At 48.0% G+C, this 20,643-nt stretch overlaps 5 protein-coding genes across 7 annotated transcripts; 3 read left to right on the forward strand and 2 right to left on the reverse strand.

Moving 5' to 3' along the window:
- Positions 1-275: 275 nt before the first annotated feature.
- Positions 276-4,580, forward strand: tdg.1 (thymine DNA glycosylase, tandem duplicate 1). Of its 3 annotated transcripts, none has more exons than XM_076171430.1 (11): positions 276-533; positions 1,036-1,197; positions 1,620-1,786; positions 1,895-2,250; positions 2,325-2,394; positions 2,493-2,628; positions 2,720-2,802; positions 2,891-2,985; positions 3,077-3,248; positions 3,372-3,533; positions 3,641-4,580. In XM_076171430.1, exons 2-11 carry the CDS (start codon positions 1,142-1,144, stop codon positions 3,760-3,762), a joined length of 1,419 nt encoding a protein of 472 aa, XP_076027545.1. In that variant the 5' UTR covers positions 276-533; positions 1,036-1,141; the 3' UTR covers positions 3,763-4,580. The 3 variants fall into 3 exon arrangements, with proteins under 3 accessions (XP_076027545.1, XP_076027555.1, XP_076027563.1); XM_076171440.1 differs by having other exon boundaries at positions 1,125-1,197; XM_076171448.1 differs by lacking the exon at positions 1,036-1,197 and having other exon boundaries at positions 277-533.
- A 953-nt stretch (positions 4,581-5,533) lies between these two features.
- Positions 5,534-7,654, forward strand: LOC142989453 (galactose-specific lectin nattectin-like). Its single transcript, XM_076138985.1, has 7 exons — positions 5,534-5,693; positions 5,792-5,836; positions 6,046-6,061; positions 6,159-6,241; positions 6,372-6,503; positions 7,058-7,166; positions 7,353-7,654. Exons 2-7 carry the CDS (start codon positions 5,792-5,794, stop codon positions 7,412-7,414), a joined length of 447 nt encoding a protein of 148 aa, XP_075995100.1. The 5' UTR covers positions 5,534-5,693; the 3' UTR covers positions 7,415-7,654.
- A 286-nt stretch (positions 7,655-7,940) lies between these two features.
- LOC142989442 (patatin-like phospholipase domain-containing protein 2) lies at positions 7,941-11,739 on the reverse strand. Its single transcript, XM_076138977.1, has 9 exons — positions 11,407-11,739; positions 10,273-10,505; positions 10,115-10,180; positions 9,810-10,019; positions 9,622-9,682; positions 9,352-9,525; positions 9,132-9,273; positions 8,949-9,044; positions 7,941-8,860 (listed from the first exon to the last, which is right to left on the reverse strand). The coding sequence occupies exons 1-9, from the start codon at positions 11,591-11,593 to the stop codon at positions 8,728-8,730; spliced, it is 1,302 nt and encodes a 433-aa protein (XP_075995092.1). The 5' UTR covers positions 11,594-11,739; the 3' UTR covers positions 7,941-8,727.
- Positions 11,740-12,285: 546 nt separating this feature from the next.
- On the reverse strand, positions 12,286-17,330 carry LOC142990801 (patatin-like phospholipase domain-containing protein 2). Its single transcript, XM_076140672.1, has 9 exons — positions 16,712-17,330; positions 16,292-16,524; positions 16,006-16,071; positions 14,477-14,686; positions 13,980-14,040; positions 13,671-13,862; positions 13,341-13,458; positions 12,804-12,875; positions 12,286-12,703 (listed from the first exon to the last, which is right to left on the reverse strand). Exons 1-9 carry the CDS (start codon positions 16,899-16,901, stop codon positions 12,448-12,450), a joined length of 1,398 nt encoding a protein of 465 aa, XP_075996787.1. The 5' UTR covers positions 16,902-17,330; the 3' UTR covers positions 12,286-12,447.
- A 232-nt stretch (positions 17,331-17,562) lies between these two features.
- On the forward strand, positions 17,563-20,349 carry LOC142990793 (uncharacterized). The gene is made up of 7 exons (XM_076140667.1): positions 17,563-17,797; positions 17,891-18,015; positions 18,091-18,157; positions 18,241-18,397; positions 18,506-18,651; positions 18,783-18,893; positions 19,245-20,349. Exons 1-7 carry the CDS (start codon positions 17,645-17,647, stop codon positions 19,422-19,424), a joined length of 939 nt encoding a protein of 312 aa, XP_075996782.1. The 5' UTR covers positions 17,563-17,644; the 3' UTR covers positions 19,425-20,349.
- Positions 20,350-20,643: the final 294 nt, after the last annotated feature.

The raw sequence follows: 20,643 nt of genomic DNA on the forward strand, positions 1-20,643 counted from the left end.
CACATTGAGTCTGGAGCAAACTGTGCCCCTGTGCTCATTTATATTAAACTTTAGTTACAGATGATCCGTGTAAACTTTGTTCACATTTAATTCTCTAACTACACGAATCTGATGTTTGTCAACACACTGAGACTGTCGGCCAATCAGAAGCTCCCATACTGCGATTTAAAACTCGTTCAGCACATACCAATCCGCTGATAGGGGTGCGTACATTTGCATTGTTACGGTTTTGTTGCACAACTTACGCTGCTTCCCTTAGATTCAACGGAGATTGTGAAAAAGATTATGTTAAACGTTTTTCGTTTTAACATGCGCATTAGAGCTGAATAGGCAGCAAAATAGCGAAGCATGTATTTCGCGACACCCCCAACTGTGAAAAGTTGGACACTTCCGGTGTCAAAGTGGAGCCTCACTGCTGTCACGTCTTTGTTGCCTCTGCAGCCGCGATGATTCTGTGAATACAAGCGACTAATTAATGAAAACAGAACACCGAGCTGCGCGGAGGATTCCCCTTTAAGAAACTGCTTCAACCGGTACGTTTACTTTTATAAATATCGATACAATCTATTCATTCTTTGCTCCGCTGGGACGGAACCATTCATCCATGCTATCTTAGCCGGCTAGCATTTGGCTAACGCTAGCTGTACTTGTGGCACTATGAGGAGAAAACTATAAACGATATCAAAAACAAACAGATCAAAACATCTTAAACTGGAATAAGATCACCAGTATGGATCCGGTTTAAAAGGAAACTAGTTATAGTGGTTTAAAACGCTTTATTCGGCTTTAGCTTGCTAGCTAATTAGCCTAGCTGTGGCTAGATTAGCAGATCCAGCAGATGTGCAGTCATGTGGCTTCCACAATATGAGCCGCTACTATACCTCCGCTACTTCACCTCCGCTACTCCTTATGTAGCTCCGCTACTGTAGCTTTGCCTCCCTGCCGTCTCTTTCATCTTCAGTTGCTTCATCATTTTGTTGTTTGAGTTGTTTTTGTTGTTTTCTCTCCTTTGTTGCTTCACTTTCACACTGCCAGTCTCTTGATCAACCACCTGTCTATCAACCACCTGTCTATCAGCCAGCTGTCTCACAACCTCAACACCCATATTGATTTGTTTAATAAAGTCTGAGCGGCCCTAAAGATGGAGGAGAAGCTGGGCGGATCTTTGCCGGTGTCTCCAGAGTATCTGCAGCAGTGGTGAGTGACGGATCACACCTGAGCCTCTGAAGCCTCTGAGGGCTTCCCCCCCAAAGACCTTTGACCTTTGTTTCCTCATTGCTTTTCCACTATTTGCTATTTTGTTTGTGCAGCACATTTTCATTCAGCTGTGACTCACAGTAGATAAACATGCAGACGCTCTGTGACGCTCTGTGGACGCTCTGTTGCACCTTAAACCGCCCTACACACACACACACACACACACACACACACACACACACACGCACACACGCACACACACACACACACTCAGCTGCTTCATTGTGTAAGGACCAAACTAATGTGAGGCTCATCATCATCATCATCATCATCGTCTTCAGTATGAGGAAGATCATGTGTGTTCCTTCCGAGCTCTGAACCCTGGACCTCTGCTTTCTGTCTCTCTGTCTCTCCCCCCTCAGGATCCAGTCGGCTCAGCAGTTCCAGGCTCTCAGGGCTCAGTATTCCAGCCTCAACCCCAGCAATCACTTCCCCTACCCAGAGTCCCCGGGGGGAGACGGAGCCATGGCCCACATGGCCGAGCCAGACCCGATGATGGAGCCGGAGGAACTCACCAACCCGGCAAAACGTACGAACGCACACGTGTGTAGATGAGACGGAGCTCCTTCCTCATCTAAGGACACAGCTGTGATTGTTTATATCTCATCGTCTCTCCTTGCTTCTTTCCTCTCCTAAGCTCCGGCCAAGAAGAGAGGCAGAGCGGCACAACCCAAGGAACCCAAACCCCCCAAGCCCCCCAAAGCCCCCAAAGCCCCCAAACCACCTAAACCACCCAAAATCCCCAAACCTCCCAAACCTCCCAAAGTCCCCAAGGCACCTAAGGAGCCTAAGGACCCGAACGCACCCAAAGCTAAACCGGGTCCCAAATCCAAGAAGGCCAAAGAGGCCGAGGGCGACGGCAAGCAGGAGAAGATAGACGAGAGCTTCAAGAAGGTGAAGAGGAAAATCGACCGCTTCAAGGGGATGTCAGAGGAGGAGGTGATGAAGAAGACGCTGCCGGACCTGCTGGACTACAACCTAGACTACGTCATTGTAAGACTCCTCCTCCTCCTCCTCCTCCTGTAGAGAGCAGAGCCTCAGTTTAAGCTCCGCTGTTCTTCTTTCAGATCGGAATCAATCCTGGTCTGATGGCTGCGTTCATCGGAAAATGGTTCCCAGGGCCGGGAAACCATTTCTGTAAGTGTTTGTGTGTCAGTGAGAAGTCTCCTGCTCAGGGAGAAGATGAGTGTGTCCAAACACACACTCACACACCCACACACTCTGTTCTGTTCCAGGGAAGTGCCTTTTCCTGTCTGGATTCACTGAAGCACAACTCAACCACACACACGACACCGAGCTGCCCGGCAAGTACAAGATGGGCTTCACCAACATGGTTGCCCGGGCGACACCAGGAAGCAAAGACCTCTCAACGTGAGCCAACATGAAACACTGAGGTCAGGGTGAGATGCTACAAAGGGAACAGGAGGTGAAACTCTCTGAACCTTCTTCTTCTTCTCCACAGTAAGGAGCTGAGGGAAGGAGGCAAAATCCTGGTGGAGAAGTTGATCAAGTTCAAGCCGCTCATCGCCGTCTTCAATGGGAAATGTGAGAGCGTTTGTGCTTCAGATCAGCAGCTGTGTTGTTGTTGTTGTTGTTTGATTGTGATCATTTAAAAACTGTTTGTCTTCCTCAGGTATCTATGAAATGTTCTGCAGAGAGATGTTTGGTAAAAAGCCAAAGAAGCTGGACTTTGGTCTGCAGCCACACAAGATCCCAGACTGTGACGTGGTGAGCAACTGAACGCATCACATCTGCGTGTAGATGTCTGCTGACGTGTGTGTGTGTGTGTGTGACGCCTGAGTGTGGTGTCCCCCTACAGGCTCTGTACCTGATGCCTTCTTCCAGCGCTCGCTGTGCTCAGTTCCCCCGCGCACAGGACAAAGTCCACTTCTACATCAAACTGAGGGAGCTGAGGGACCACCTGAGGGGGGTCCAGAAGAGCACGGAGATCGAGGAGGTGGACTACAAATTCAACCTGCAGCTGGCCAAAGGTAAACGCACCGCCTCACACTCGCCTCCCGCTTTCACCACGGCAACAGGCAATACCACCGTCACGTTTTGAGCGCTTGAGTCGTGGTTCATCGCACTGACGACGTTTCTCTTCCTGACATCAGAGGACGCCAAGAAGGCAGCGATAAAGGAGGAGCAGTACGACCCCGGCTACGAAGACGCCTACGGGGGAGCGTACGCCGAGAGAGGACCTGATGGAGAGCCGGCGCCGAGCCAGACCAACGGGCACTGCACATTCTCAACTACTGCTGACAACACAGGGAGCAGTACGTACACACACACACACACACACACACACACACACACACACACACACACACACACACACAGTAACATCCTGACTGACACACTGCTCACTCTGCCCCCCTCTCAGACACGGCGGAGATGGCGAGCACGTCCCAGTCGGCCGGTCAGCCTCTGGACGGACAGTGGATGTCTCAGTCGTTTGCAGACCAGATACCGGACATCGCTGGAGCCAAGGAGGCGGGCGTATGAGGACGGACAGCAGAGTGTCCCGGTGTGGACACGCAGAGACCTCAGGCCGCCCTGTCCTCCTCCTCTTCCTCCTCCTCCTCCTCTTCTTTCCTGTAGTGTCAGTGGGATATTTACACATAGATGGACTTTTTAGAGAATTTTACAGAATATTCTTCCTTTTTTTGTTTTGAAGTTGTGTTTTTTGGTGTAAACATGTTGGACTTCCTGCACGGCGGTCTTTTTTAAAGATGTGAAATCAGGGAGTTGCACCGGCGCTGGGCTGCCCAGCAGAAGGTTGCATGTTTGAAACCTTTGTACTGTATCGTACCCTACTGCAGTGACATGCAGTAAGTCAACACACACACACACACACACACACACACACACACACACACACACACACACACACACACACACACACACACACACACACACACACACACACACACACACACACACACACACACACACACACACACACACTGTCACAGCAGAGTGACGTCAGATGGACAATTTTATAAGCGCAGTGATCAGACGTGTGTGTGTGTGGCGGTTAGTTAATGTTACTGTGTTTTATGTTTCTGGTGCTATGAACTGACCCGGGTCAGAGTGGAACCACACACACACTAATCATGATGATGTCAGAGCCTCCAGTGCAGGTCTGAGCAGCGTTACACTGAGTTATTAAACTCCTCTGGTCTTCTTTTAATCCTGTTAATGAACTTTTTTTTGGCTTTAGGAATTTTAGAATTCTGTTTTGTACATTTAAGAAAATGTAATTCACAAGGAGTTTTATCAAACATGTTCATTAAAATGTCCTGATGATGCGTTTTCTATACCAGCAGACTTCTGTTACCTTACTGTGACACACACACACACACACACACACACACACACACACACACACACACACACACACACACACACACACACACACACACACACACACACACACACACACACACACACACACACACACACACACACACACACACACACACACACACACACACACAGCTAAGAAAGTGTCAGAAAGTTCAGCCTGAACCCGTCTGCTGCAGACAACAGTCTTCCTCATGAGACTGAGCCCGCCTGGCTGACAGGTACGGCCCGGACCAATCAATTGGCTGCACTGGGTTCACTCCCCCTCACTGGGAATGAGGAAGCGGCAGGTAGGAGCGCCTGGCTTTCCTGTTCTCACAGTGGGACAGTGGTGTCCCAATAACCTCACACCCGCGTATCACATCGATCAAAACCTCTGGAGCCAGCAGAGGAGGAGTTTCAAGCTGTGCAGCGACACACCAGTGCAAGTGTGCGTGTTTCCTTGATGAGAGGGTTTGATCACGCGTACATGGCCTGGATCACGTGTTCACATCCCTCCATTGGGTCCATCACGGGGGGGGGCCGGACCCAGGCCGCTGCTCCTCATGTCGACAGCGCTGCTGTCAACAGAGTGCAGGCAGAGAGAGAGAGAGAGAGAGAGTGGAGGAGCTGGCGATGGACGTACTGTCCCTCAGGTTGTTGTGTCCTGAGTCAATGAGTCTTTGTGTGTGAGGGACTGAGGCACACGGTGATGGAGCAGGAATGAAGAAGTTCCTTGTGAGCTGCGATTACCTTCCTCGTGTTTCCAAGAGGGAAACACAATGAGTGAGCGAAGCCTCTGGCCGGCTGACAGCAGGCGATTATGAGATCACTCCCAGAGAAAAGGATTAGAACCAGAATGAGGAAGTTCAGTACGGTGGAATGTCAACGTCCGTAATGTTAACTGGAGGAAGTTCACAGCGTTTCCTTTTAGTCTTGGCTCCTAAAGGAAAGTAGACACCTGTGTGCTCACCTGTGTGATCCTCACCCACGTGGGTTGAAGCTATAAAGGTGCTGAGTTTCTTCCTCCAACATCATCCTGCCACAGAAACCTGCTGCGGCAACATCAGCTCCTCTTCATCACCGCTGAGGTCAGTGTCTAAACTTTGTCTGGTCTGATTCTGTGATGCCTTTACTGTCTGAATAAAAGCTCAGTCACCTGGACTCCTTCCATGTCTCTATTCCACAGATGGCATCCTTTCTTCCGCTCCTCACGCTCCTCACTGTGGCTCTGGTGAGGCAAACACACACTCAGGTTCTTAAGGTTTCATCTTTCATTCCAACTGTGTAGTGTTCAGTGCTTTCTACTTCGCCTTCATCACTTTCTCTCCTCCTTAGTTTATTGTCTTCTGATCTTCATTCTCTTGTTGATATCTTTACAGGAATTTGACTCCATTGCTTTTTGATTTTCCCTCTGACTCTGTGTTTCTTCTTCCTTTACAGTTTGCCTCAGCTGAAGGTCGGTCCTGCTTCCTTCCTTTGATTACATGTTGTGCAAATGAACATGAACACAATCATTGATATGTTTTGATTGACTGACTGGTTTTGTGTGTTAGGGGGTTGTCCTGGAGGTTGGCTTCATTATGGAGGTCGTTGTTTCCAGGTCCTATCTAACCCTCTGAGCATGCCTGACGCTGAGGTAACCAATCAGCTTCCAGCTGCTCTTTAGTCATTCCACCTTTAGTTCAGATGTTTTCCTGAATTTCAAAGGTTCATTCAGCCTCTACTCTTATTGTTTGATCTCCTTCTCTCCTTTCTCCTCTCGTTAGTCTGATTGCATGTTGATGGGGGCACATTTGGTCTCCTACCACAGCCGTACAGAAATGGACCATGTAGTGGTTCATGCAGAGGGAATAGTGGGCCATGAACCCACCTGGACTGGACTACACGACGCCCTGAAGGTCAGTTAAGTACAAGGAAAGGAAAATCCTCTAAGAGTTGCATGACAACACGTCAGTCAGTTGATCTGTCCACGTGTTTCTTTAGTTAGGCTTTCCTTCTCTGTGAGGGTTGATTGACACGTTCGTAACCTAGCACAGCAAACAAAAGCACATCACTACAGTGCTGAAGGGCTTTCTGAGAGAATTTAGGCTTTGACTTCACTCCATCTTAGAAAGACAAGAAATCCTTTTCCTCCTCATTACTTTTGTCAAAAGCACCACAGACCTCTGAAGTCTTCTCAGGGTTCTTAGGCCGTCCTGCTGCAAGATGCCTGATTACATTCACCAAAATGTGACTCATCATCATGTCATCCTGTCTTAAAGTGACAATGCACCATTTCCTGGTCTGGGTCTTCAGTGGCAGAAACCCATCCCGGTCACATTGGATGAGTCATGGAGCTTTATGAAGTATAAACAGTTAGAACGGGGAAACAGACACATAAGCTCAGAGTACACACATATACAAGTACCAACTATTCAATTAACAATAATTTTCCACATCCGTCCTCTTCCAGGAAGGTCGCTGGTTCCACACCGATGGCTCCAGATTTGACTTCAGTCCCTGGGCTAAGAATGAACCCAACAACGCGAACAATGAGGACTGTGTGGAGCTGTACCACACAGGTACCAAATACTCACTGTATCCTTGGCAACCAGGGCCAGCTGGGGCACCAGGGGGGACTGGATCTGGACTGGATCGTTTGTGCTGTTAGACTTTACGATGCCACAAAGACAAAGAACGAAACCTTCATCACACAGACCACAGAGATCCAAACTGTTTGTTGTCTAATGTCTGACGTCTTCTCACAGGACACTTCAACGACATCAGGTGTGATGATGTAAGACCCTACATATGCGCCAGAAGCAAGTGATGACCTTCATCACGCCAGCTACCATCAGGTCCAACTCATCCTAAACAACAGGCCTCAATGATGTCATCATTTGGAAGGCTGATCCACTGTGGAGGCGTTGTAACAAACATCAACAGAATCATCTCCCTCCTTCATTCATCATCAAACCCAAGCTTTCATTGTGATGCTAAAGTTCTGGCTCTGTTCCGATTGTGCTGAGAGTGAAACCTGCCGGATTCAATAAACTACTTGCATTCTGAATTTGGTTGAGCTTCTTTCTTTCTTTGTATTCTTATTTGGGGTCCCAGCACAGCAAAATGCTGAAACGCTTAAATGTTGATTTGATCTTTTCTGCTATAGATTTGCCCTCAAACTGAATATTTTCCTTTATAATGATGCATTCACTCAAAACATTTAATCCACATTTACCAGCGTTGATTTGACTGATGGCTGGGAAAATACAGGACTTTTGAGGGAGAAGGGATCATAACGTTTCCTTTGGTTCTTTGATTCTTTGATTTATCCTTTCAAATATAACTGGAACATATTTTCAAAGTCACATTTCCTTTTTTATTTCTTATCCCTTTGACTTGATCCATAAGGTGGCTGTGTGTGAACAAAGGTTTCAGTCTTTGTTACATTGTGTCAAGTTGAAGGAACCCCAGTGTGATGAAGAACGCTGAGCGGTGACTCCCAGAGCACCGAAGAAGGAGGTGGAATCATTCTGATCCAATAGGAGCTGACCTGCTGTTGGCTGTGCACTGCTCAGCCATTTCCTGTTTATACTACACCTTTACATGCTAATATTGATAGTGTCAGTTACATCATAGTGTTACATCATAGGAATTCAACTTCAAACAACACAAGGGACATAAAACAAGACACAGGAAGTGGATCTGAGCTGCTGTACTGTAAAAAACGATTATAAAAACAAGAGAAGAAGAAGAGTTACACAAGCTAACGGAAGCGATTACAGCAAAGTTACTCAGACTGAAGTGAGCTGGAAAAACAGGAAACGACATCCACATCGCTTTAAAGGTCAGCTCTGTGTTTACACAACGTGCACACATGTAACAAGTCACACACTCCTAATAGATTCGTGACAACTCCATCTTAATAACTAACACTTCTAAATGTTTACAGATTTTACAGGATTTTTTGTTGATGCAGTGCTGAGTCAGGTTGAGTCATCATCCTGTCCGGCTGACTTCATGAGCTCATGATACAAACATCCGGTTTGTCCTTGTGAGTCGGTTGTTTACCTCTGTGGGTTAAAGTCGCTTCCCCACCTGCAGGAGACTTGAGAGTGAGGCGATCACATGGAGGCCTGCAGGTCAGGCTGAGGGACTTCTGGGCTGAGGGTCCTGGTGGTCTAGGTTACCATTCCTGTCCCAGTCGAGGTCTTTGTCGGCCTCACAGGTGATTGTTGAGGTCAAAGGTCGATCCGCGTCAGAGTCAGAGGATTTACTAAAGCACCAACAGGCCCAGATAATGAGTCAATCTGAAGATACTAAGTACTTAAAGAAGAATAACGCTCCTGTCCCACCTGTCCCACCTGTCAGGACGCTTCCATCTTTGCCTCCATGCGTCTCTGTGGATGGACGAGGCTGAGGTGAGCAGTCTGCACGCCATCATGCCTGACAGCAGCACACTGCCACAGGAAGACACCAGGGTAAGAAGAAGAGAGATTTAAATGGAAAGGTGACGATGATGATGACGATGATGCTGTTGTCTTCACCTTTTGAGGAGTAAGAAGATGAGCTCCAGCAGCAGAGTACAGACACTCAGCAGAATCAGAACCAGTCTGACTGGAAGGACCTCAGCCAGCCGTGAGTCCTGAGCTCCAGGATCTGCAGCGTCCCTGCAGGCCTCACACAGCACTGCAACAGGAAGTATTCAGGTGAGGTATGAGTACACACACACACACACACGCACACACACACACAGGACTACCTTACCCGTCTTCATGCTCACAGGCAGGTTCTGGATGAGTGTGTGGTCCAGCCCACAGTGCTCCTCCTGAAGCAGTCCCTTCCTCTTCCTCTCCTCCGCCTCCTTCACCTTCATCAGGTCACAACAAACTCCTGCAGGTGCCTCCAGACAGAAGGGGAGGTGTGGTGCTCCAAGCAGATCTATAACACAAACACTCACACCAGTGGAATCTGGTGTTGATTACACAGCAGAGACAGCTTCTGATGATGACGATGATGAAGGTGGGAGGAGCTCACCACATTGTCTCAGGAAGCGGAGAGCATCCATGTAGCCGTTGTGACAAATCTCAGCCAGCTTCTGTCAAGTGTGAAATATAAAACCATCCTGCTGATTTATCTCCATTTCAATCGTATAGGAGATGAAAGAAGAAGAGGAAGAGGGTTCCTCTCTTTGAAGAGGAGGAGGATCCTGGAGGGAGACCCACCTCAGGCTTTGGAGGGAGGAAGGACGTACAGATCCGGTGCACGTTGCCCGTGTTGACCTGGATGCTGACGTTGCCATGGTGAACCTCCAGGGCGTTGAAGCTCCCCTCCAGGGGGCAGACGTCGCTCTCCCCAGAGAACGGGGCCACAGTGATGGTGTTCCTGTTCTCACACAGGGGCATGTTGTTGCTCAGGGCTCCGTCCATGTAATGCTGACAGGAAGGAGAACACACACACGGCTCACACACACGGCTCACACACACACACACACAGAACTAAATGACTACAGGCCCAGAGTGTAACTCACCACTCCACGGTACGACGGCCGCGTCACACCACAGTATACCGGGAAGAAGCAGCTGCACAGCAGAACCTGTCTAGGCACACAGACAGACGGTCAGGAGATCAGAACCTGGATCAGAACCTGCATCAGATCAGAACCGGCCTGCTTGCGTCTCCATTGACCTGGATGAGCTCCTCTCTGCTGTCAAACTCGGACACCAACACGTTGGCCCCGTCCTCCAGCCTGGTGAGGGACACACACAGCCGTCCAGAGGCCCGGACGTGGGCGTCCTCTGGGAGTCTCTCCTGCAGGAGGTGCTGGGTGACCTGCAGCAGGCTGAACCCCGGGTGGAAAACTCCCAGTCTGTGCTTTCTGGCTTCTTTAGCCGTCGTCATCACGTCCAAACAGAACGTCTCTGAGGGGGGAGGGGGGTCAGTGAACGTTACACCGGCAGATGAGATGAGTCACACACACACACACACACACACACACAAACACACACACAAACACACACACACTTGTTTCAGGTGATCACTTATTGATCACTGAGTTATTTCACCTTTTCTGCTTTTCATTTAATGCATTTTTGTGTTGATTTAACCTGAAAAGTGTCACTTAAAGTTTGATATTTGATCCTGATTGTGATGTTTGATGTTTTTCTGATTGCTTTGTGTGAATGGAGCCTCAGCTGTTTGTTTCTCTGTTGACTGTGTCGGCTTTGAACTCCATTCCTCGGGCTTAGTGACCTCTGGACTTTGCCCCCACTATTACATGAATGCTGTGTGTGTGTGTGCGTGTGTGTGTGTGTACCTGCCAAGAACAGTGTTTACTTTAAGTATCCATCATAACACTGATGTGCGATAACGCGGCCCTGACCCTTATGAATGAGTAAATAAACATGAACAGGCTCGGTTGCTTACATGATTTTTCTTACATGTTTCAAAATCCAAACACATTGCGTTCCTATGGAGTTTATAGCTTTTTAAAATCCAGAATACATCAATAATAACCAAGTCTTCCGTGTTTAAAGATGCTTTGATCATAAAGACTGAGGAAATACTGAATAATGCACAGATTTGAAAGCAGCTTATAAATGTAAAGAGTTATAGAAAACGCTCTTTATATGGGAAATAAAACCACAATGATGTCAAACCTCAGCTATAAAACTTAACTTATGTTACGTTTTACATTGAGAAGTGGTAAAAAGAAAATGTTGCGCAACCCACAGTTCTACTCTCTGCAGCATGGGAGCATTATGAAATCATCCATTCTTTACCAGAACCTGAACGGCTCCCATGTCGTCCCTGCAGACTCACCTATGGGGATTCCCACGACCACGGCTGCGGCCACCAGACATCCAGATGAGGCGCCGCAGATTTTGGAAGCCCCCTGAACCAGACGGGGGACTCTCTCCAGTAAGCAGCTCAAGGCTCCCAGATGGTAAACACTCCTGAAGCCACAGCCTGCCAGGGAGAGGTTCCACTCCTCCTCCCAGGGAAACATCTTCTCTGAGCTCTACACCGTCTATCAGACCTGCATCTCTGCCGCCGCCACCGCCCTCAGCTATAGATTGCTTTCAGCGGCTGCGTTTGGATTCTCCCCCCCTACGTCATTACTATGGAAGTGGCCGTCTTATGGGCCGTGCCTGAGTTGACCTTGAGCGGCCGTATTGCGTAACTTGGGAGGCTCAAACGTCACATGGTTCAAAATAGAGAGCTGGGTTCGTTTCACTTACCAACAAGCACTGATCAGGCTGAGTGAGTGACATCTGATCTGTACATAACTTACATAGGCAACAGTGTAGTGTGACTGAGAGGTACAGGAAAGAACAACCAACCGGACTGAACCGGTGAGACTGTGTTGTTTATCTTTATCCCTGTGTGTGTGTTTGTTGCCTTCTCGTTACCAGTTTGGTTCTGATCCAAAGAAGAACTCATCCATTATTGGTACCAGTCAACACTTTTACACTTTGGTCTGTCCAATTTGAATCAACAAGTCATCGATTCTTAATTCTTCTATCCACATTTTCTAGATTTTCTGCCATTTTTGCGTGAATTTGTCACAACAAAGCAGAATTGAAGGCTTCCAAAGTCTCCTGCTCTGTTTACTTATATGAATATTACACAATATTTAACTCTACTTTGGTGCTCTGGTTGTGCTTTATTTTACAGAACAATATTAGTTACATTCTTGACATTGAAGGCGAGCACAAGAATCCTTTTGACATTATTTCATTCCTCATTTGTACCTCTTCTTCCTCCACAGTGATCCCACTCTCTTCAGTCTAGTCCGTCTTCTCGGTGGCTGAAGTTTGCTCAGAGGCACTTTGGTTCCGGTCCAGACCCAGACCCAGACCCCTACACATCACCTGGGCAGGGAGGCGACGACACCACGTCTTCGCCTGACCCGGAGCTGAAGGTGGGTGTAGGGGGCGGAGTCAAGGGCAGGACATCCGACTCGACGGCGGCGGTGGCGGCGGCGTTCCAGGTGAAGGTGTCGCTGGAGTCGGGAGTGGCCTCAGGGGTCAAAGGGCAACGTCTCATGTCCTGGTCTCTCTCCACACACAGGTTCAGGTGTGAAGGCAGGCTGGTAGATCTGTGCAGCGGACGCTTGCTGGAACACACATCTCATTTTTATGACTGTAATAAGACGTTTACAGTGTGAACGACTGCCATTAAACTCCCCCCCCCCACACACACACACACACACCTACCCATAATCCTCTTCTTCGTCCTTCCATGCTTGCCTGTAGAGATCCCAAAGCACACCGAGCCAACCCCGGAGTCTGGAAGTTAGATTCATGTATAACTGCAGAGTGGAATATCATAGAAATCCATGTTGCCAGGGTAGAAAACAACTTAAAGACCTAAACCTGCATTTGTGGCGCACATGCAGGATTACTGACGATGTCATTTACAGATTTCAAGACAATGGCACTGTTGGTAAGCCGATGATGAGAGAGGAAGATGGAGACGCGACTCCAAACGTCTGAACAACAGGGGAAGTGCGTCCAACACTGACACCTAGTGGAGGCGGGGAGGCCTACAGTATATTACGCTTTATTCACAGCTGTGACAATTTAAACCTCCAGCTCTTCTGTGACCTCAGAACTGAGCTTCAACCATCTTTTTAATTCTATCAAATGGTTTGAAAACGGAGCAAAATTGTATTGAGATTTCCGAACGGCACAGCCACAGTGAGTGTGTGTGTGCGTGTGTGTGTGTGTGTGTGTGTGTGTGTGGAGGCTCACCTGTGGGGCAGAGAGAGAGCCGACTCCACAGGCAGAGGACACGGGGAGCGCAGGAACTCAGTGACCTGGGACAGCAGACCGACAGCCGGGTGTGTCTCTTTGCATGCCTCACAAAATACTGACCACACACACACACACACACACACACACACACACACACACACACACACACACGTTTTGTTTGGAGAGCAAACACAACATCAAAGGCATTTTAAAACCACAGAGCCCATCTCTCATGGATTTCGGCGTCTGTACTCGACAACCTCAGTGACGTCATGGCGACTCCAGTCAAACGCCCCCTGTGACTGCATGAGGGTGAAGGTTCCTCACCTTTCTTGATGCTGACTGGGAGCTTGTCAGTGAGCTGAGGGTCCAGCCACCGGTGTTCCTCCTGACCAGGGATCAGCTCGGCCTCGCTCTCGGCCTCAGACGCTTCCAGCCGCTTCCTCGCCACCTCACAGCAGGCCAGGCTGGGGGTGTCCGTCTCCAGACTGCTCTGGGGCCCCTCACTGTTGATCAGATCTGCCATGTGGTGGAATGGAGAGGAGATGACTCAGCACCGGACTACTCACAGTATTCACATTGTCGTCCTGCTGCCAGTGAATCTATCCGTTGTGCGTTTGTGTGCGTTTGTCTTACTGTTCTCCTGCAGGAAGCGCAGAGCGTCCATGTAGCCGCTCTGGCAGATTTCAGCCATCACCTGCAAAATTCAGCCGTGCTTTGTGAGGACGCAGGGCCTCAGTAACTGTAAACACACATCACTATGAAACACAGGGCTCAGTCTGACCACTAGGGGGCAGAAGGGAGACAATGTACGTTTCAGCGTTCAGAATGAGGATAAGGACATAACAACATAATGAGCCTCAGTATCGTCCCTGGAGACCCTAGGCTGGTAGCCGAAGGGTCGCCGGTTCGAGTCTCAGGACCAATATTACAAAACAAACGATGGGCTGGGCTCCTGGGCGCCCTTGAGCAAGACACCTAACCGCCAAATTGCTGTATACGGACCTTGTTTGCATGGGGGTGTTTACGTGTGTGTGTGTTTGTGTCTGTGTACACACTGCAAACACTGCAAAGCATACAACTCAATCAACAATAAGTGTTTCTTCTCTTCTTCTGGTCCCTCTCAGGCTCACCTCAGGCCTGGGGGGGAAGAAGGTGTTGGTCACCCTCTGCATGTTCTTCATGTTGACCTGGATGCTGACGTTGTTGAAGCGCACCTCGTGGAAGTTGAGCGTGCTTCCGCGGGGGCAGATGTCGCTCTCGCCGGCGAAAGGGCAGAGCGTGATGGTGTTCTCCAGGTAACAGCGAGGAAGGTTGTCGCTGATGGCGCCGTCCATGTAGCGCTGAGGGGGAAGGAGAAGGTGTGGATGTGTGTGGAGGAATCCTGAACATTATGTTTATGTAGAACTCTTCAAGGACATGAGTGTGTGGAGGAAGATGATGAATGAGTGTTGATACAGTAACAGACTGTGTGAGATGGAGGACAGGATGTTGTCCACAGGCCTGATGTGGACTGGAAGGAGTCTGATGCTTAGAAAGTACAGAGCAATGATCAAGCACCACCAGAGCGTCTGCATTGTTTACATGCATGAGTGACTCTGTCAGTCATGTCCTGCTGAGTGTCTCTGCTTCAAACAACAAAGACTCAATGCAACAACTGAGATCTGAGCAGAAAAGCTGCAATTAACTCTACAAGGTCAGGAGCTATTGTGCAGCCACATAAGAAGCTGGGAGGAATTCCTGCTTACTACTTCATTCCTCCAGGTGCTTGACATGTATGAACAGGGTCCCGCTCACATAGCAGCGTGTTTTTCAGGTTTGTGGAGATATTTGGCCTGAGACGAGACTTCCAGCAGTTTGCCTCAGCAATTACATCCAAGCATAGCTTCTTCTCTGCACAGTGGCAGGACAGGCAGTAATTTGTGTGTGTGTGTGTGTGTGTGTATGTGTGTGTGTGTGTGTCTTCATGCCTAAAGCTCTTGTCTTGAACTAACCATTCCAGTACATTTGAACAGAGTTTACCACCACAACCAGTGTGGTGAGTGTGTGAGAGAGTGTGAGAGAGTGTGAGAGAGTGTATGAGAATGTATAAGAGTGTATAAGAGTGCATAGGAGTGTATAAGAGTGTATAAGAGTGTGTGAGAGTGTGTGAGAGTGTGTGAGTGTATAAGAGTGTATAAGAGTGCATAGGAGTGTTTAAGAGTGTATAAGAGTGTGTGAGAGTGCGTGAGAGTGCGTGAGAGTGCGTGAGTGTATAAGAGTGTATAAGAGTGTGTGAGAGTGTGTGAGAGAGTGTGTGAGGGTGTGTGAGTGTATAAGAGTGAGATCAGGAAGTCCAGCACTCCAGACAAATATGATCTCACTGTTCTTTGTCATATCCATGTGTGTTTATGATTAGAGTTATCATCTAGTCTTTTGGGTGTGGGTGTGTGTGTGTGTGTGTGTGTGTGTGTGTGTGTGTGTGTGTGTGTGTGTGTGTCGGTGTGTGTAGGCAGTTTCGATGACAGATCTTCACAATAACAGATGGATAGAAAAACTGAACTGACAGGATGGAGCCTCCAGGCCTAAAGCTCAAGACAGGGTTTTTGTGTGAGCATTGCGTGTGTGCGTGTGTGCGTGTGCGTGTGTGCGTGTTGGTGCAGACTCGTGCTGGTCTACTCACGATGCCTCTGTAAGCCGGTGGGAAGACGCCACAGTAGAAAGGGATGAAGCAGCTGCATATGAGGACCTGGAACAGGAAGTTACCGTCACTGTGTGAGCTTTAACAACAAACGCCACCTAAATGTTCCTGAGGGGAAGTGTTCAAGATAATGTTAACACTTTCTCACTTCTAACTCCCATTCTGTAGCTTTAGAAGTTCATCTTTCATCTCCACTTCTCTCTTACATTCTCTCATGTCTCTAATCAGTGTTCTCTTGAAGGTCAAAGGTCAACTGAGCTTCTCAAACCTGAATCAGCTCCTCCCTGGTGTCAAACTCTGAAACCAGAACATTCTTCCCATCAGTCACTCGAGTGAGGGACACACAGAGCTTCCCAGAGGCACGGAGGTGGGCGTCCTCTGGAAGGTTCAGCAGCAGGGAGTCCTGCACGATCTGCAGCAGGTTGACCGTGGGGTGCAGCGGCCCCAGTTTGTGCCTCCTGGCCTCTTTAGCCATGGACATCAACGCAGCACAGCATTTATCTGCAAAAGCAATGACACGGGCCCCTAGATTTAGATTTGGAAGCTCACAAAGTTGCTGTATGTCCAATTATGAAGCAGAAAATGTTGCTCTAAGTTTTTTTCCAATCACTTGATGGATGGAATCAGCTCCACATGAAACCTACCGGCGGCTCAGTGTGTTTCTCTGGGCTGTAGCGTGTCCACTCACCCAGAGGGAATCCACTGGTGAGAGCAGCGGCCATCAGAGCGCCTGCAGACGCGCCACAGATGAGAGAGGCGCCTTCAATCAGGCGAGGGGAGCGTTCAAGAATGCAACTAGTGGCGCCGACGTAATAAATCCCCATGAAACCGCATCCGGCAAAGGAGATGCTCCAGTCTTTGCTCAGGTCGAACATCATCAACCAGCTGCAGCAGAATCAACCACAAGAGCTCAAACTGTCGGGAATTAAAAACGATGGGATCCGCTCACGATCACGCACCCACATGTCACTGCTGTGCCACACACACACACACACACACACACACACACACACACACACACACACACACACCTGTAAACACCATCCAAAGGTGGATCGGTAATCAGTTGGCATATCAATCATGGACTCATCAATTGGCTGCAGACGATCACATGGCTGAAACAGCTGAGACAGCAGAACCTCCCAGTCCACCTTAAGAGTCCCAGATAAGAAGCACTGGAGTACAAAGTCTTTACATTTAGATCACTCATCAGTCAGTTTGAACGTTTATCATGGCGATTAAGATTTGGGCTCCTTGTTGTGGTTTACACTTGATATGATCGCTTACAATAGAGTTTCTACATCTACACACAGGTTTTAATCCCGTTCGTTGTGACCCCACCGGAAGTTGAGAACATTCGTATTCTCAAAGTTATTAAGTTAAGTGATTGGGCATGAACAGCTATACGGACACTTTCGTGCAAAACAGAGTAAGAAGTTGTGACTTTCGATGTTACGTCATAGCGATCGACCAATCAAATCCTTATTGTGGAATCTCTGCTGGGTGGGGAAAAGTAACGCGCTGTTTTAAAACCAAGATTCCGCCCATGTGAGAGTCCACTGCTGCAGAGGCTCTGCAGGGTGAGGAAGGTTCTCGAAGTGTGAGTGCAGTATCTGTGAACATGAAGATCCCAGTGGTGGACTTTGGCGTGTACAGCCTGAAAGAGGATGATGTCACTGACGAGCAGCTGGACGCCGTAGGAGAAGAGATGAAAAGCGCTTTTATAGACGTGGGCTTTGTTTATCTGAAGAACACTGGGATCAGTCAGGAGGAGGTGAGCGCAGGAAGTCCAGGGGGAGAGGAACATTGAAGATGGTGGAAGTTTCTTGTAGTGGAATGCAGATTGTCTCCTGGTGTGTCTGTGCAGGTTGACCGTGTCATGGACATCTCCAAGAAGTTCTTCCTGCAGCCAGAGGATCTCAAAGAGCCCTTCAGGAGGGGAGACTTCACACACAGTTACAACCACGGCTGGGCTTCTTTGGAGAATGAAAGGTTTGGATCAGAACCTCTCACACTTCACCTCTGACCTGAACAAGCTGGATTCATACTGAATGTTTACTGTTTCAGGTTAAATCCACTTCGACCTTCAGACTTAAAGGAGTCATACAATATGGTGGCAGTTCACTGTGACATGGTAATTATTCACTAGAGACAGAGCACAAACAGAGAAGAGCCTCAGGTAAACACTTTATTCTAATCTAACCTGTTCTATTGTAGAAATGGCCGTCAGCAGGAGCTGCTGCAGGGTTCCAGGAGATCCAGACCTCTTTCTTCCTGCGCTGTAAAGATCTGAGTCTGCGAGTGCTCAGGGTGATGGCCCTCAGTCTGGGTCTGGATCCAGAGGTGTTCCTCAGTGCTCACAGCTTCATTGGGCGTGAGTACAGATCAGCTGACTCACTGTTACCACTGTGGAGATAAGAGTAAATAATGGGGGGGATCCATGTAGGACTGGATAAGATATCATTTGTGATGTCCTCTGTAGATGAAGTGAATGGCACCACCCTGCGAGCCCTCTACTACCCCCCAGTGGACTGGGACAAGATGAAGGAGGGTCAGCTACGCTGTGGAGAACATTCAGACTACGGCAGCATCACCATGTTGTTCCAGGGCACTAATGAAGGTCTGCAGGTAAGACAATGATCTCCAATCCTCTGCAGAGGAACACTGACACCTTTGAAGCCTGTTCTCTAGTTTGTTCAGTTTCATGTTCAGTCACAAACTGACAGCTTGTCTCCTCTGGCCTGTCTGGTCCTCTTCAGGTCCACAGTCGTTCAGGTGAATACATCAGTGCTCCCTGCATCCCTGGAGCCGTCCTCATCAACATCGCTGACCTGATGCAGCGCTGGACCAGTGATCAGTTTGTGTCGGCGGTGAGCAGAGAGACAGTCATGCAGATTTGTGTCTCACCTGAACATCTCATCTTAACTTCAAAATGAAACTTTGAAATGTTAATTTGATTATAACAGACATTTCAGAAATGGATAAAGAAACATTCAAGATGGTAAACAACCCTAAAGACAAACCTCAGTGTTTTATAGAAACAGTAATGAGCAAGAGCTGCAGTCATCAAGTGAAGAATACAACACACACACGTGTAACTGTAGAACTGTTGGAGTGGAATCATACACACACGTTAACTCCACAGTGAACACCACAGAGGATAATCCTGTAGTTTCAATTTTTGGTAGAGGAAAATCTTCTTCTTCCCTGTTCTTCCTCAGGTTCACAAAGTGTTGATGCCCCCTGCTGGAGACACCAGCCCACGCCAGTGTGTGGCGTTCTTTGTCCAGCCTGATGATGATGCTCTGATCAGCTGCTGTGACGGCTCAAACAAATACCCTCCTGTTACAGCAGGCACCTACCTGAAGATGCGCCTTGATAACGCTTACAAACTAACCTGACTTCTCGTCTCATGAATTGATTTTAACTCCACTCTTGTATCTGAGTGTGTTTGATGTACTTGAACATTAATGTGATTTGTTTTTAATCATCAAAGGACTCTCAGTAGCCTTCTGTGCTTTAAAGTTGTCCCAGGAAAGTTTATGTTGATAGTTGTTGAGGTTTTATTGAAAGGAAGCACCTGGATCCTTCACCTGTGAGCTGTGAGCTGTGAGTGTGTAGAAGGAAAGATCCAGAGGAACCTGCAGGCCGCTGCAGCTCACAGCCAATAGGACTGGAGCAGGCTACACACCCAGACACACACAAAGTTTACACTGATTCCCCTCATATGACCCCACGGTTATTAGCTCTAAATCGATCTGTAACCAGCCGCTCTGGTTGTTCGCTCTAAAACAACGCGTGTAATGGTATTTAATGTATATACAGTTAACCTATTGATCAAAGAACTATCCTGTGTTGCATTTATGAAATAATAGAAACAGCAGAAGGAAAACTGTTGACATACAACTCCAAACAGACTGAGAACTCTAAGAGTGACTGAACAGTGCTCTCTACCCGTGGTGCATGTCGCTTCTGAGGTGGAATGGAAAATTCCCTTACAGACTGACTTTCACTTTCGCCCCCTCCTTGCCCCTCCCCCTTCTTTGGGTGGGGCGAAAGGTAACTCGTTGTGTCAAAACTCCAGCCCTCAGTCTGATGGTTTCTATTGAGCCAGAAGGGAAAAGAAATCAATTTAAAGCCATAAACAAACCCACAAGATAAGTACTCTTCTTATTCTGTTACATGATCTCAAGCCCACAGAAATGTGACCAATATGAAGGCAACATAAACATAAACACAACACATGTACAGATTGTGTGCTTGAAGTCAACAGACAGTGAGGAGAGAATGATGATGATGATGATGATAATAAAGCAGTGCTGTTTAATCCAGTATGAATGTAGTGATGTGAGTCTCTGTGTTCACCCATTAAAGTGGATAAATGTTACCCGTAGTAAGAAGGTTCATTTCCTATTGGACTTCCTGCTGAAGTCCGGCATATGCTAAAAGTAATGTAAATTATTTCCCCTTTACTTTATAGTAATAGACTATTACCTTATGACAGGAGTTGGGTTAATGTTAGCCTTTTAAATACAGTATGGAGTGGAAGATTCCCAGAGGAGGCTGGGGTATAAAAAGTCAAGTCCAGCCTGGTTCATTGTCCAGTGCTGCTCAGACTTT

The sequence above is a fragment of the Genypterus blacodes genome, unplaced genomic scaffold (assembly GCF_046128005.1).
Source record: "Genypterus blacodes isolate CSIRO-AG114 ecotype Tasmania unplaced genomic scaffold, CSIRO-AGI_Gbla_v1 ptg000015l_1, whole genome shotgun sequence".
NCBI lineage: Eukaryota > Metazoa > Chordata > Actinopteri > Ophidiiformes > Ophidiidae > Genypterus > Genypterus blacodes.